This window comes from Lepidochelys kempii, chromosome 7, assembly GCF_965140265.1.
Source record: "Lepidochelys kempii isolate rLepKem1 chromosome 7, rLepKem1.hap2, whole genome shotgun sequence".
Lineage (NCBI taxonomy): Eukaryota > Metazoa > Chordata > Testudines > Cheloniidae > Lepidochelys > Lepidochelys kempii.
This window is the reverse complement of record NC_133262.1, coordinates 126,659,460-126,675,027: the sequence shown is the minus strand read 5'-3', so window position 1 is coordinate 126,675,027 and position 15,568 is coordinate 126,659,460. Positions and strand designations below refer to the sequence as shown.

Sequence of the window (15,568 nt, the reverse complement as noted above, 5' to 3'; positions counted from 1 at the left end):
GCTGGCTAGATTGTTGGGCTCAACGTGTAGTGATCAACGGCTTGATGTCTAGTTGGCAGCCGGTATCAAGCGGAGTGCCCCAGAGGTTAGTCCTGGGGCCAGTTTTGTTCAACATTTTTATTAATGATCTGGATGATGGGATGAATTGCACCCTCTGCCAGTTCACAGATGACACTAAGCTGGGGGGAGAGGTAGATATGCTGGAGGGTAGGGATACGGTCCAGAGTGACCTAGACAAATTGGAGGACTGGGCCAAAAGAAATCTGATGAGGTTCAACAAGGACAAGTGCAGAGTCCTGCACTTAGGAAGGAAGAATCCCATGAACTGCTACAGGTTGGGAACCAACTGGCTAAGCAGCAGTTCTGCAGAAAAGGACCTGGGGATTACAGTGGACAAGAAGCTGGATATGAGTCAGCAGTGTGCCCTTGTAGCCAAGAGGGGCAACGGCATATTGGGCTGTATTAGTAGGAGCATTGCCAGCAGATTGAGGGAAGTGATTATTCCCCTCTATTCGGCACCGGTGAGGCCACACCTAGAGTACTGTATCCAGTTTTGGTCCCCCCACTACAGATGGGATGTGGACATATTGGAGAGAGTCCAGCGGAGGGCAACGAAAATGATTAGGGGGCTGGGGCACATGACTAACGAGGAGAGGCTGAGGGAATTGGGGTTCTGCAGAAGAGAAGAGTGACGGGGGATTTGACAGCAGCCTTCAACTACCTGAAGGGGAGTTCCAAAGAGGATGGAGTTTGGCTGTTCTCGGTGGCAGAAGAGAGAAGCAGCAGCAATGGTCTCAAGTTGCAGTGCGGGAGGTCTAGGTTGGATATTAGGAAACAGTATTTCCCCAGGAGGCTGGTGAAGCACTGGGATGGGTTACCTAGTGAGGTGGTGGAATCTCCATCCTTAGAGGTTTTTAAGGCCCAGCTTGACAAAGCCCTGGCTGGGATGATTTAGTTGGTGTTGGTCCCGCTTTCAGCAGGGGATTGGACTAGATGACCTCCTGAGGTCTCTTCCAACTCTAATATTCTATGATCTCCTTCTGCAAGTCACCATTAATGTTTAACATTCAGGCTGGCTGCATTTGACTAAAACATCTGACCCTGTGAGCAAATACTGATCTTGCAGGGAAAGAGTTCTGTGGGTTCTGCTGTTTCGCAGAGATGACTTCCACTATCTGGGTACAAGGAAGGCAAGAGTGGCTCTAGAGAGATGGCATAGTTTGTGGTTCAGCAGCCCTAAGGTATAAGTCTGGGGAACCTGTATGAACTGATCTGTACGGTTAATTTCTGATAATGAAGCAACTCCAAAAGGGTAAGTTTTGACTCCCCCCTTAGGAGCAGGGTGGGGAAAGCACCCGCTCAACACATCTTTTATTCTGGTGAAGAGAACTCTACTGTATGTATGTGAAGAGAATGCCTTCAACCCTGCACTGCAGAAGGACCTCATCCTGCAGCATTTTCCCATGAGGGGGATTATGGAGTGAAGCTGAATGGATTAGCCCTTTTAATGAATTAGCGATAATTCCAGGTCATGGACATAAAGTAAAAAGGAAAGGATAGGAAAGAGAAAGCAGTGATGTGAGTCCCCTCATGAACCCAAGGTACGGTTCAGCAGCCAGTGCAGAGTCTGACCTCTAGCTGTAGAGCCCATCCCTCTTCTGGGGAATCAGCAGACTGCTTCTGGGATACTTTGGCCAGAACATTGTTTTTAAAGGAAAAAAGTGCTCCTTGGAGCTAGTACATGACGGTTGAGGTAAGTTTCTTGGCACATGCTGCATTAAAGGCCTGATGCTCTCAATGCAGCCCTGCAGTCTTTTATTGCCATTAACCTAATTCTGATCTTCTATTGTTTGGAACTCTTGGCAAACCACTAATTGCAGCCATGAAGACTGTTATATGGTATCTGTCATGGCTATTGATTTAGCTGTAGTGCCAGTAATCACTAGGTGCAGTCTATAAGGCATGTTTTGTCGTTTATCATCCCTTAGCCTTAACTTCCTTTGTGGCTTCTTCCTGCAACTGGTCCAGAGGAATTCATCCCAGGTGAGGAAATCACACTTCGCTGCTTTGCAGGGTAGCTTGTATTTAAGACTTCTACCCAGAGAACCAGCCTCTTTGGTTCTCAGTCCCTTAGTGCTGAATGAGACAGTAGAGAGTGAAAACTTTCCTGTGCTGCAGAAACCACAAATGTGCCTGTCTGAATGGAAAAATATCCAACTCCTCAAGGGACTTGCTATCTACAGCCAACTCTCTTGGATGTAGGAGTTACAGAGGCCATGGTTAACCTGGGACCTGGGGCACATGACTTACGAGGAGAGGCTGAGGGAACTGTGCTTATTTAGTCAGCAGAAGACAAGAGTGTGGGGGGGTGGGGATCTGATAGCAGCCTTCAACTACCTGAAGGGGGGTTCCAAAGAGGATGGAGCTCGGCTGTTCTCAGTGATGGCACTTGACAGAACAAGGAGCAATGATCTCAAGTTGCACTGGGGGAGGTCTAGGTTGGATATTAGGAAACACTATTTCACTAGGAGGGTCGTGAAGCACTGGAATAGGTTACCTAGGGAGGTGGTGGAATCTCCATCCTTTGAGGTTTTTAAGGCCTGGTTTGAGAAAGCCCTGGTTGGGATGATTTAGTTGGTGTTGGCCCTGCTTTGAGCTGGGGATTGGTCTAGATGACCTCCTGAGGTCTCTTCCAATTCTGATATTCTATGATTCTATGCTTCTCCCCTGGTTAGGCTGTTCTTCCCAGTCCTCCTTGGCAATGTCCTATATGCCATGGGGATGACCACCATACAGCAGCTTGAAGGGGGAACACTGTGGAAATCTGGGAAACTTTCCTTATTGCAAACATCAGGTAAGGTAGTAAGGTATCCCAATTTTTCCCGTCCCGGCTCACCACTTTTCATATCATGTTCTTCAGTGTCCCATTAGAGCATTCAATGAGACCATCAGACTGTGGACAGTAGACTAAGCTTCACAGGACCTGTATGTGGAGCATCGCACACAAATCCTTCATCAGTTTTGACGCACAGGGGTTCCTTGATCTGGCAAAATCTCTTTGGGTATCCGTACCCTAGAGAAAATTTGAATAAACTCCTTTGCTATCATCTTGGACACGGTGTTTCATAGGGGGGTGGCTTCTGCGTTTTAGGTGGCATAATCCAGAACAACAAGCACACTCTGATGACCCCTGGCTGACTTCTCCAATGGGTCTATCAGATCCATGTCTATCCTCTCAAACAGGCCTTCAATAATTGGTAGAGGTACTAAAGAGGCCCTTAAGTGCAGTTGTGGGCCATGTAATTGGCATTCCGGGCAGGAGGCGCGATATCAACCTCCATACAAACTCTTGGCCAAAAGAACCTCCGCAGGATTCGATCAAGGGTCTTATCTACCCCAGATGTCCTCCGAACAAATGACTGTGGACTAGGTCCAACACTACCCTCTGGTGCCTTCGAGGTACCAGGAGTTGCTCCACTTCTTGCTCTTCGGACCACTCTAGGCCCTCGGCCTTTGGCTTTCCCCTTCATCGGGATTCTATTCACCTCAGCTACCTCTTTTCTAATATTGTGGTACAGTGGCTCATTGACTGGGTCCTGCCAAAATTCTTAAATGAGGGCCCAATATGTTCAAATTCAAGGGGACCTATTTCTGTTTTACACACAGGATTGATCGCCACGGAACTGGGTCCAGCTTCCGGTTCATCAACTATCTGAGTCACCCTCCTGCCTGCTGGACGGCCTTTTGGTTCTGGGCCAAGATCCTGGTCCCCCAATCTTTTGTCCATCCTTCTTTACTGCCTAGTTTTCCAGAGCTTCTCTGCTGCAGAGAATACGTCCTGGGATAATTTAGAGAAAACTAGGAGAGGGCTCGCTACAGTATCAATCCTGGGGTCACTACCTTCCTGACTCATCCACTAGGAGTAAGTTTCCAAACCCTGGGAAGTCTCATCTTATGAGGACCACATATGGGAGCTCACAGACCACCCCCGACATTCACCCTTGTGGCATTCCCCTGAACATCAATTTGTACAGGGATGGTCAGATAGTAACTGATAGCCGCACGTACACAGGTTATTCCTGTGCATTTGGCCATAGACAGCTGGTTCTGCCCCACTAGGTTTCCCCCGACACCAGCATGATGGCGCTTCTGGATTCACTAATGCAATGGTCTCTATGCCATTCATCCTAACTGGCTGTGTGTATCTATGTGGGGTCATCACGACTCCCATGAGATTGATCAGGCCACATGGGTCTTCACAATCACCCAGACTGCATTGCATAGGCTCCTCAATGTTAGGACATTGGGCTGCTATATGCCCTAGTTTCCCACAAGCATAACATCTATACACAGCTTGGGGCATCCCCCTATTCTTTAAGCTATTGGTTCTTACCCCACGACCCTCTCTCCCCAAGTCCCTTCGCAGCCTCAGGCCGCTCTCCAGCATCCTTACTCCCCAACCTAGTTCTGCCTGACCCTTCAGGAGTCTGGGCCTTCAGGAAGGGGACTGGCCTCTTGATCCACTGCATCTCTTCCCCAGTAGTCTGAGAAAGTTTCATAGAATCATAGAATATCAGGGTTGGAAGGGACCCCAGAAGGTCATCTAGTCCAACCCCCTGCTCAAAGCAGGACCAATTCCCAGTTAAATCATCCCAGCCAGGGCTTTGTCAAGCCTGACCTTAAAAACCTCTAAGGAAGGAGATTCTACCACCTCCCTAGGTAACGCATTCCAGTGTTTCACCACCCTCTTAGTGAAAAAGTTTTTCCTAATATCCAATCTAAACCTCCCCCACTGCAACTTTCCTGAGCATTAAAATGCTTCTTTACAAGTGCAACCAAATCTTCATAACAGAAGCGGTCATTTCGGCTAACCCATCCTCTTAGGTCTGATGACAGTCCTCTCATGAACCCATCCAACACTAAGACTTCTATAATCTTCTCTGTGTTGTGGATCTCGGGGCACAGCCATTTCCGAATTAGATGAATCAGGTCGAACAGTTGTGACCTCAGTGCTTTGCTGTCCTGATACCTCCAGTCATCAGGAACCCCTGGACCCTTGTAGTTGTCATAACCCCAGACCTCACCAGGACCTCAACCTTCAGTTGGGTGTAATCTGTAGCAGCTTCCGCTGCCATGTCCTAGTCGGCCTTCTGGGCTTCCCAGGAAAGGGACAAGGATACTGGCCCACTGGTCTTGTGGCCAGGCCTTCTGAAGGGCTGTTTTTTCCAAGGTGAAAAGATATGCCTCCACATCATCTTCCATAGTCATGTTTGGTAGGTAACTTCTGGCCCTTAGGGATTGAGTCCCATTATGGCCATGTGTCAGAGCAGTCAGAGCCTTCAGCAGATTCATGACCTCCTGCAGGGTGGCTCAATCCTGGGTTGCCTGGCTCATCAGCAGTTGATTTGTTTTCTGCTGTAGCCATACCGACTCCCGTTGAGTGGCCATCTGGACCCTGGTAGCCTCTTGTTGCGCGGCCATGGCCTACACCAACACCCTCACTATGTTGTACATTTTTGAGATGATTCACCTTGCCCTGGGATGGTCCACTGTGCCAGCTATCCCACTCCAGACACCATGTGGGTCAAGGCACCTCCTCTGTCTTGCTGGACTTTTCACTTTCCCCTCTGGCAGTGGTGGGGCCTGGGCTAAAATCAGCCCCACTCTAGACAGTGTTTGTCTTCCCCCTCTGCATTCTCTTACCAGTACTGACATACCCTGACACCCGAATATTCACCACTGTCATGTAATCAGGATATGTATTGTAGAAAGTATGTCTTGTGAGGTATCATTCTAAAAGTCTTGATCTGCTAGACATTAATATCTCATTGGATTGTATGTATTATTGTTGTATGTGAAGTTATAAAGTTTGCTATGTACGTGTTACTGAAACATGTTGTGAGGTTGAAAGCACCCACAATCAGCCTTTCAGGTACAACAGTAAAAATGCCAAACAATGCTAATGGCTTACTGAGGACATGCACACAGGTACAAGGATTACCCCAGGGACTGTGCACAATAGAAACTTCACAGAGACAGCACTGCACAACGGGAACTGTTTGACCCAGATCATAGCGAAAAAGCTTTCCAGCAAGTGGGAAGATCATATAAGGGGGGACAATGACATTAAGGGGGGGACCTCTCTCTCCCTGCAACAACACACCTGGAAACACCTGAGGGGCAAGGACTGAACTGTGGGAAGTGAAGGTCCCAGGTTAGAAGGATCTTTAGCCTGTGTATCAAAATCTGGGAAAGCCAAGGCAACTTGCGACTTAAGAGTCTGCCAACCTGTTTATCACTCACAGTGAGAATTTGCTAATTTATATCCAACCTATCTAGTGTGTTAAGATCAGTTTGTGGTTTTTATTTACTAAGGTAATCTGCTTTGATCTGTTGGCTATCCCTTATAATCACTTTAAATTATTTAAGCTCAGTACCAATGTGGACACAAGAACAAATGGATATAAACTGGTCATTGGGAAGTTTGGACTTGAAATTAGACAAAGGTTTCTAACCATCAGAGGAGTGAAGTTTTGGAATAGCCTTCCAAGGGAAGCAGTGGTGGCAAAAAATCTATCTGGCTTTAAGATTAAACTCGATAAATTTATGGAGGAGATGGTATGATGGGATAACATGATTTTGGTAATTAACTGATCTTTAACTATTCATGGTAAATAGGCCCAATGGCCTGTGATGGGATGTTAGATGGGGTGGGATCTGAGTTACTACAGAAAATTCTTTCCTGGGTATCTGGCTGGTGAATCTTGCCCACATACTCAGGGTTTAGCTGATCGCCATATTTGGGGTCGGGAAGGAATTTTCCTCCAGGGCAGATTGGAAGAGGCCCTGGAAGTTTTTCGCCTTCCTTTGTAGCATGGGGCACAGGTCACTTGCTGGAGGATTCTCTGCTCCTTGAAGTCTTTAAACCACGATTTGAGGACTTCAATAGCTCAGACATAGGTGAGAGGTTTTTCGCAGGAGTGGGTGGGTGAGATTCTGTGGCCTGCGTTGTGCAGGAGGTCGGACTAGATGATCATAATGGTCCCTTCTGATCTTAGTATCTATGAATCTATGAAAAAAAATCTACCTCTTGTACTTAATAAATTTATTTTTGTTTTAAACCCAGTTTGTGTAATACAAAAAGCTGTGCATATCTCTCTCCACAGTGAGGCAGAGGGCAAATTTCAATTAGCTTACACAGTACAGTTCTTGGTGAAGCACAACACAAGACAATTTGGGGTTTACTCTCCAGAGCAGGAGTGCACTTGAGTGCTAGGTAATTCCTTAGTTGAAAGCCTTCCCATGCAGTACTGGTTTCCATTTCTGTCTTTCTGCAGCTGGGTGTGTCCCTTTTTGTGCTATAGGAGGCTTGAGGGCCTGGCTTGGCAGGATGGTGTGGGAGCCCAGGTTGGTAGAACAGGCAGGCTCAGTGGTACCCCAGTACATAAGGTGGCACCCCAAAAGGGGGGCAACTCATCACAAGTACTTTCAAGGTAGGCCTCAGGACAGGCCCAAAGAGGGTTCCTCCAGCAAACAAAAAAGAAACCAATTTACAAACACAAAATAAAAGGGGATACCTTTCCCTGCCCCCTTTGCTTGGGTGCTGTTATCTTGCTGTTGTCCCCAGGGTGTCAATCTTTCCCCTAAACAGGCACTCAGCTTTGGGGGTTTCCCCCTCGAGGGAGGAGAGCATCCTCTCTTCCTGGAGAAGCCTGTCTTCCTGCTGCCACTAGCCCTGCAACAGCTTGTCTCTCCTCCCCCTCTCTAACCAGAGCAAGGGCTTTTAAAGATCTCAGGCAGCATTTAATTGGACTCAGGTGTCCATAACTGACCTGAGGGAACTCCTTCTCAGCTTGTAGGAAAAAGGGCCTTTATCACTTTAGGGCTAAAATCATAGAATCATAGAGTATCAGGGTTGGAAGGGACACCAGAAGGTCATCTAGTCCAACCCCCTGCTCGAAGCAGGACCAATCCCCAGTTAAATCATCCCAGCCAGGGCTTTGTCAAGCCTGACCTTAAAAACTTCTAAGGAAGGAGATTCTACCACCTCCCTAGGTAACGCATTCCAGTGTTTCACCACCCTCTTAGTGAAAAAGTTTTTCCTAATATCCAATCTAAACCTCCCCCACTGCAACTTGAGACCATTACTCCTCGTTCTGTCATCTGCTACCATTGAGAACAGTCTAGAGCCATCCTCTTTGGAATCCCCTTTCAGGTAGTTGAAAGCAGCTATCAAATCCCCCCTCATTCTTCTCTTCTGCAGGCTAAACAATCCCAGCTCCCTCAGCCTCTCCTCATAAGTCATGTGTTCTAGACCCCTAATCATTTTTGTTGCCCTTCGCTGGAGTCTCTCCAATTTATCCACATCCTTCTTGTAGTGTGGGGCCCAAAACTGGACACAGTACTCCAGATGAGGCCTCACCAATGTCGAATAGAGGGGAACGATCACGTCCCTCGATCTGCTGGCAATGCCCCTACTTATACATCCCAAAGTGCCATTGGCCTTCTTGGCAACAAGGGCACACTGCTGACTTATTGAACCTCATCAGATTTCTTTTGGCCCAATCCTCCAATTTGTCTAGGTCCTTCTGTATCCTATTCCTCCCCTCCTATTCCTACCACTCCTCCCAGTTTAGTATCATCCGCAAATTTGCTGAGAGTGCAATCCACACCATCCTCCAGATCATTTATGAAGATATTGAACAAAACCGGCCCCAGGACCGACCCTTGGGGCACTCCACTTGATACCGGCTGCCAACTAGACATGGAGCCATTGATCACTACCCGTTGAGCCCGACAATCTAGCCAGCTTTCTACCCACCTTATAGTGCATTCATCCAGCCCATACTTCCTTAACTTGCTGACAAGATAGATAAAATATAAAATAGCTGCCTCCACCACCCTCTGGCTGCTCCCAGCCTGACTTGATCACACTCCCACATTCTGACTGGATGATGTGAAGAGTTGCTAATGACAAAAGCGTCAGGCAGTTGGTTCAGCATGAATTAGGAAGCTGTTGTGGCTCCAGCTTCTGCAATGCTAGGATCACAGAGTATACACTGCAACTTGTCACTGTGGTAAAAAACTTACACAGACGAGAAGAGAATCCACCTTGCATGAGGTGCAAGAGTCCAAGGATGGCATTAAAATATGAACTATATAAAAGCATACAGTGGGCTCTGCTGCATCAGAGTTGCCATTGGATCTTCAGCTGCTTTTGAACACCTAGACAGCACGGGGGGGCAAAAGTGCACACTCTCATCTAAACTTGGCAATTACAGCCATGTAGGAGTAACTTCTATCCCTTTTAAAATAATGGAATATTCAGAGAAATCACTAAACCTCTAAAGGATAATGGAATGATGAATGACAGACAGCAGTGGGGGCTTACTAAAAACGTCTTAGCACATTTGATTGCTTTGTTTCAGAGAGTTACAAAATTAGAATGTAGGTTGCCACCACTGTTCGTGTGGCCTGAAGGGGAAAACAACCTTTTGCCAAAAATTGCTATTTATCCAGTGCCCAAATTTTATTTTGCAGCTCTTGTTGCAGAGAGAAGTTTTTGTCTTAGCTCTGAAGAGTTTACACTCTAAAGGAGACCATATACAGACCAAAAAAAAAAAAGATGGAAAAATATACGACATACAAGTGAATAAATTGGTCTTAGACATGTTTGTCGTTGGTTTTAGGTTTTATGGGGGTAAATAGCAGCGTGTGGCAGGGCCCCCTTAGCTTCTGCCTCTGCTAGGCTCACAAAGTCACTCTGAGACCGTGGCTTTTAACCACTGGTGCACTTTATTCTCAGGCTTGTTCCCACCACTGTTTCACCATGTACAAGTAACCCTTCACCATCTGCAGGCAGGGGAGAGCTGCTTCCATTCCCTGCTTTTTCCCTTTCCTATTGCTCTCCCCTGGCTTCCTTCCCCTGAGGCTTTTATGCAGCCCCAGGCTACTTAGGTAGCAGCTGTCTCTGCCTCCCCAATTAGGGCCAGGTTACCTCCAACCTGCTCTAATTTGTTCCCCTAACGAGGAGCAGGCGTGACAGAGAGCTGAATCTGCAACCCTTTGCCCAGCACCATGTCACAGGGTAGAAATTGTTGATTTAATCACAGGCAAATGAGTAAATCACATACCTTCTACATCTGAGAGAACAATCAGGAGATCAGTCTTCATTTCTACAGCCAATCGTGCTGCCAGACTATCATTATCCTTAACACTAATAACCTGAAATACATAGAAAGGTCAGCAACACCAGCAGGAGAGAGAAGCTAGCAAACACTGACTGCGCCCTACAGTGAACAAGTATCAGTACTAACAGACCCCTCTGTACTGCTTTGTCCATATTATGCTGTGCGCTCTATGGGGTGGAATCTTTGTATGGAGTCGAGCACAATGTTAGCATTCAGTAAACAAGCAGTAATATCCTATCCAAATCAGTCTGTGCTCTGCAAAAAGCAAGCCATGCTAGTGTCTGCTCCCCATCCAAATCAATGCACTTTGTCAAAAGCAAGCCATGTCAGTACCCATTCCCTAATTCCTCTGTCCATACCATTCCGCTTAATGGTATGGACTTTCAGCTCCCAGCATCAATCTGTTTTTTCTATTCTTACATTTTCCATTTCCCCCGTTGGTCACTCCAGGATATCCAGGTTATTACAGTGTTAGTGAGTCATGCATTCATGCTCTAGCAGGTCCAATAGCAGGATCCACCCACTGTAATACTTTACCCACATTTACCCCCTGAAGATCACTGTTTGGTTCTGGAGGTGGAACAACAGCATCATTGGTGTTAATAATAGGGACAATGTTCATCCGCAGCAGCTCATGTAATGTCCCATTTAAATTCCGACGCTTCTGTTCATCATGGAAATCCAAATTGGTGACTAAAATCTGAAAAGCAGAAAGACTCTGAACAAGAATTTGATCTGCAGCCACCAAGTGTGCAAGTAAAGAGACATCCACAACAGATCGGTCAAGGCTCCCTAGGCCACCATGGCAGCAAGAGGGGTTAGTTAAAGGGTGCAGAGGATAGTTGAGAAATTTAATTCTTTGGACCATTATTTATTGTAGAATATGAGACATACACAGCTATCTCCCAATAGCCCTTTTCCCAAGAAATCATAACATGGGCTGGCTAAGTTTCTACGAAACAATCTGAGAAACTCACATGCAGGTTCTGGTTATGACTTTTAAAGCCCCAAGACCATCTGGGATCAGATTATTTGAGACACCCCCTTTCTTCCCATACAATATCTCCACAAATACAATAAACAGAGAGGCTTAATTTAGAGCTTCCTTCCTCTGAACAGGAAGGTAAAGCTGGTGGGTTATTTACTCTCCAATGTCCCTTCAGCTCTGAAATTCACTTCCCCCTTGGTCTGCCAGAACCTAGCTCCATTGACCTTCTGGACATGCTACAAACACCATCTTTTCTTTCAGACATGTAGGGAGGCAGCTGAGTAAAGAAAGGGATGGGAGTTATCGATGACCTGTGGAGGCGATTTTTCCCCATCTCTATTTTGACATTGGGTGCTTATGAGAACTGAGTACAACTGAATCCACTGTGAGACATTGGAGAGGTTTTTGGAATTTTAATTTAGGAGTCCAATGATTTTAAAAGGAGCTTAATTTAATCCTTATAAATATACAGTGGGACAGTTGTGTTCATATTCAAGACAGTGCAAAGATGAGTATATTTTAGCCAGTGAATTCAGTAGATATTGTATGATGGAACACATACAGGGAGCAGATCTACCGAGAGAGAAGGTGACATTAGGTTCTCAGGTACCATGGTGATAGCCGTGGTATAAAGCCCAAGACAGATGTTTATATAGGCAGAGTATAATTGTACTTCATAGCAAGATCTTCTCCAAGTACCCGAGTACAACAATTCAAACAATAATGCTACAACATGAGTTTAAAAAAAAAAAAAAAAAAAAGAGGCTCATGGCTAAGTGTATACAATATGGAACAGAAGAGATGTTAATGAACAGAGAGTCCATATTTGAGGACTCACTTTTTACATTTCTCTCTCATATGAGCTTTATATTCAGCTTGACAGTTCTAATTTTGTTTGCAGTCAAATGATTAAAAAAATTAATTGCGATTAATCAGGACATTAAAAAAATAGTTGCAACTAATTGCAGTTTTAATTACACTGTTAAATAATAATAGAATATCATTTATTTAAATATTTTTGGATAGTTTCTATTTCAAATATATTGATTTCAATTACAACAGAATGCAAAGTGTACAGTGTTCACTTATTTTTGATGATAAATATTTGTACTGAAAAAAATTTTTTTAATTCATTTCATACAAGTACTGTAGTACAATCTCTTTATCCTGAAAGTGCAACTTACAAATGTAGGATTTTTTTTTTACATACCTGCCCTGCACACAAAAATATAACAATGTCAAACTTTAATGTCTACAAGTCCACTCAGTCCTACTTCCTGTTCAGCCGATCAGAAGTAAGGGTGACATCATATATGGTGTATTGCCATCCTTACTTCTGCCGCAGCTTGTGGTGCCTAGCACTTGGCATACGGCTCAAAATGGGCTCTGTGCTATTGCATGGAGGCTGCATCTTGCCAGAGTCCTCTGGTGCCTCCTGGCTCACCATGGGCACCATTTCAGATTTTGGTTTGATGTGAGAGTGTGTGGGATGGGCAGTGGGGGTGGGGGGGGAGGGAGGGAGAGCGCGAGCGAGCGTGCTGGAGGACAACGAATGTGTGTGTGGTGTGTGTGCTGGGGAAGCACTGTCTCTTTAAGCAGAGCACTCAGGAGCCTGAATGCTTTTTCAGCCAACAGCAGCTGCCATTGGCAACAATGGCTCCTGAAACAACACCAGCTGACAGGCTCCCCCTGTTCCCTGACTCCAGCTCAGCGGCGAGTAGGTACACAGGTGGGGAAAGGGAGACACTCCAACATCAGCCTCTCTTACCCCCGCTCTGCACAGCAGTCAAGAGGCAGGCTCCCAGTCTAGAGCAGCTTGGCCCAGGCGGCTCCATGGGTGCGGGGCGGGGGGAGGAAGTGGGAGCAGCAGTTATCACGAGGGATGGGGGTGTGAGACCAGCTCCGAAGCATTTCACTAATCCGAGCATCTGGTCTGGATATTACGGAGTCTCTTGTTCCCGGGCCACCTCCTGCTTGCTGCCACAGCCTGTGCCTCCCTCCCTGCCCAGCCGCTACAGAGTCCTATCTCCAGAGGTGTGCAATTAACCCTCGTTAAAAAAACGTGTTATTTTGTTGAGTTAATTGCATGTGTTAACTGCAAGTAACTGACAACCCTAATAATAATTCTACATTTGTAAATTGCACTTTCATGATAAAGAGATTGCAGTATAGTGCTTGTATGAGGTGAATTGAAAAATACTATTTTTGTTTATCTTTTTACAGTGCAAATATTTATAATAAAAAGTAATAAAGTGAGCACTATACATTTTCTATTGTGTTGTAATTGAAACTAATATATTTGAAAATGTAGAAAAACATGAAAAATATTTATAATTGGTATTCGATTATTAACAATGCGATTAATACAGCGATGAATTGTGACTTTTTTTAATCTAGTTTATTATTTTCGCATTAATTGCTTGAGTTAACTGCGATTAATTGACAACCCTAGTTTTCAGTCCTTAGACCTTCACTCCTGATCCTCAGCCCCATCTCTTTGGCTTATCGTAGGGCCACCAACCAGGTGGTCTGGGATACACAATTGGTTAAAAAAGTGTCCAAAGCCAGCCAAAAAATGTGTTTTTTCTTTAACTAGAACATAAAAATTTATTTATTTAAGTGATATTTACCAGAACAATTTCCTTTGTGGGATATCATTGAAACCAAGTTCTAAACCTCTCAGAAATGGAATTACAATGGAAATCTAGGAAGACAGTGAGTAGAATGGAACAGGTCCTTCTAGAATTAATAAGATTGGTTCCAAAAGATGGACTGAAGTATCAATCCATGGGCAAGGGCAGGGGAAAGCGCAGTCCCTTACCTGAGCTGCACAAATGCTGTACTGTGTAAACATGGCCTCATAGAGAGCCATCAATCCACTCTGCCCAGCTGCTGCACAGGCTCGTGCCTCCAAGACTGGAATAGCCTTCAAAGATTAGAGAACATCGCTGTCAGCCAATTGACAGGAAGGGATATAAGCCGACTCAGCCCAACATCTAATAGAAGAGCAGATGTCTACCTCAGCCACTCACCATGTCCTTTAGCTGGTTCTGTCCTGAATGCAGGGCCTGCCTCACACTTTGAGAAAGCAGGATCTCATGGCGCAATCGCTGTTTTCCAAAAGCCACAGCACCACTGGTGACTATCATCATTTCCCGACCCTGATTCTGCAGCATTGACACCTACAGGTGTGGAGAATCAAAGATCAGGCCCTAGAGCAGGAAAGTTACTAGCTTACTGATTCCATTCTTCCTCTTTGTACATTTTAAGAGCATTTTGTGCCTCATCAATTCCTGGAGACTGAAGTCTTCTGCTTATCCAAAGAACATATACAGTAAGGAAGTAACAATGTAAGATGCCCCGCTCCTAGGAGAGAACCTGTATGGCCCTTGCTATACTTGACCCCATCATGGTAGCAATTTTTCTAATGTAAGCACCTGGACTAATCAAGCCATAGGACAGGCATCAGGTGGCAGCCAGTTTGTCCACCATCAAAGCTGGTGTGATTTTAAGCAGAGTCTAGAGGCGAGCAGCCCATATCCTATTGCCAGACTTATCATCGACCAGCCATGTCCACAGCTCATATTTAAACAGCAATGCTACATCTGAGATGTAGAGAATCGGTCTTCTCTTATACCATGCAAACACTTCATGCTTTGCCCCCTCCACCTCCCAGCACCTGGCTTCGTAGTTCCTTTCACAAATCAAGTACCATATACTTCATTGATGCAACAAGGTTTTGTACACACCTATCAAGTATACACTAGATCCGTCCCTCTACAGCTAGGTTTCTGTTTCATTTCAGGCAATACAAGCAAATTACTATATGGATCCCATCCATTCCTGGTGCATGTAAAATAAAAGAGGCCTTCAGAGGCTTTTCCAAAGGTAAGCATGCACATATCCCAGGGACGCAGAAGACATTACTCCTCACTGGTACATGAACTCTAGTACAGATACTGAAATGTCAGTGCTGCCTTCCTACCCAATTGCCTCTTGGGTCTATCTTATTACCTTCCTTTTGCTAAGATTACCTTGGGGGAACATTTCTCTCAGACTGGTTTGTGGGGTTACCCAGTATATCACATCTGCTCATGGGCAAGGAGAAGTATCGCACAGGCCACTGGGGAGAAACCCTACTCAAGTCTTTTCCCAACAGACCATGGGAATCTTCCACAATCTTCATAAGCATCCCCAACATAAATCCAAGTAACTGCATTTTAACGCTAAGCTTTTTGGAGGGGAAGATGTTAACTAAACTCATGTCACTAGAATGAAAAGCCAAGTGGGTGAGGCACTGAGAAAGGGGATGGATTCACAAAGCACTGCAGCATTCTGGGAAGAGTGCCCGTTAGGATAAGAGTCATCAATGTAGCAGAAGTAGGACCAA

General features: G+C 45.5%; 1 protein-coding gene across 13 annotated transcripts in view; it reads right to left on the bottom strand.

Moving 5' to 3' along the window:
• Positions 1–15,568, bottom strand: part of ALDH18A1 (aldehyde dehydrogenase 18 family member A1) — a 79,330-nt gene that overhangs the window by 12,569 nt on the left and 51,193 nt on the right. For 12 of the 13 annotated variants that reach the window (XR_012160103.1, XM_073354712.1, XM_073354717.1 and 9 more), the window contains 4 exons: positions 14,211–14,360; positions 14,000–14,104; positions 10,732–10,890; positions 10,134–10,224 (listed from right to left, as the gene is read on the bottom strand). Coding sequence is in view for 12 of the 13 variants with exons in the window: in XM_073354712.1 (XP_073210813.1) it covers positions 10,134–10,224; positions 10,732–10,890; positions 14,000–14,104; positions 14,211–14,360 (505 nt within the window). In the remaining variant the exon portion in view is untranslated. The remainder of the gene's footprint in view (positions 1–10,133; positions 10,225–10,731; positions 10,891–13,999; positions 14,105–14,210; positions 14,361–15,568) is intronic. The other variant, XM_073354708.1, reaches the window with a different exon arrangement.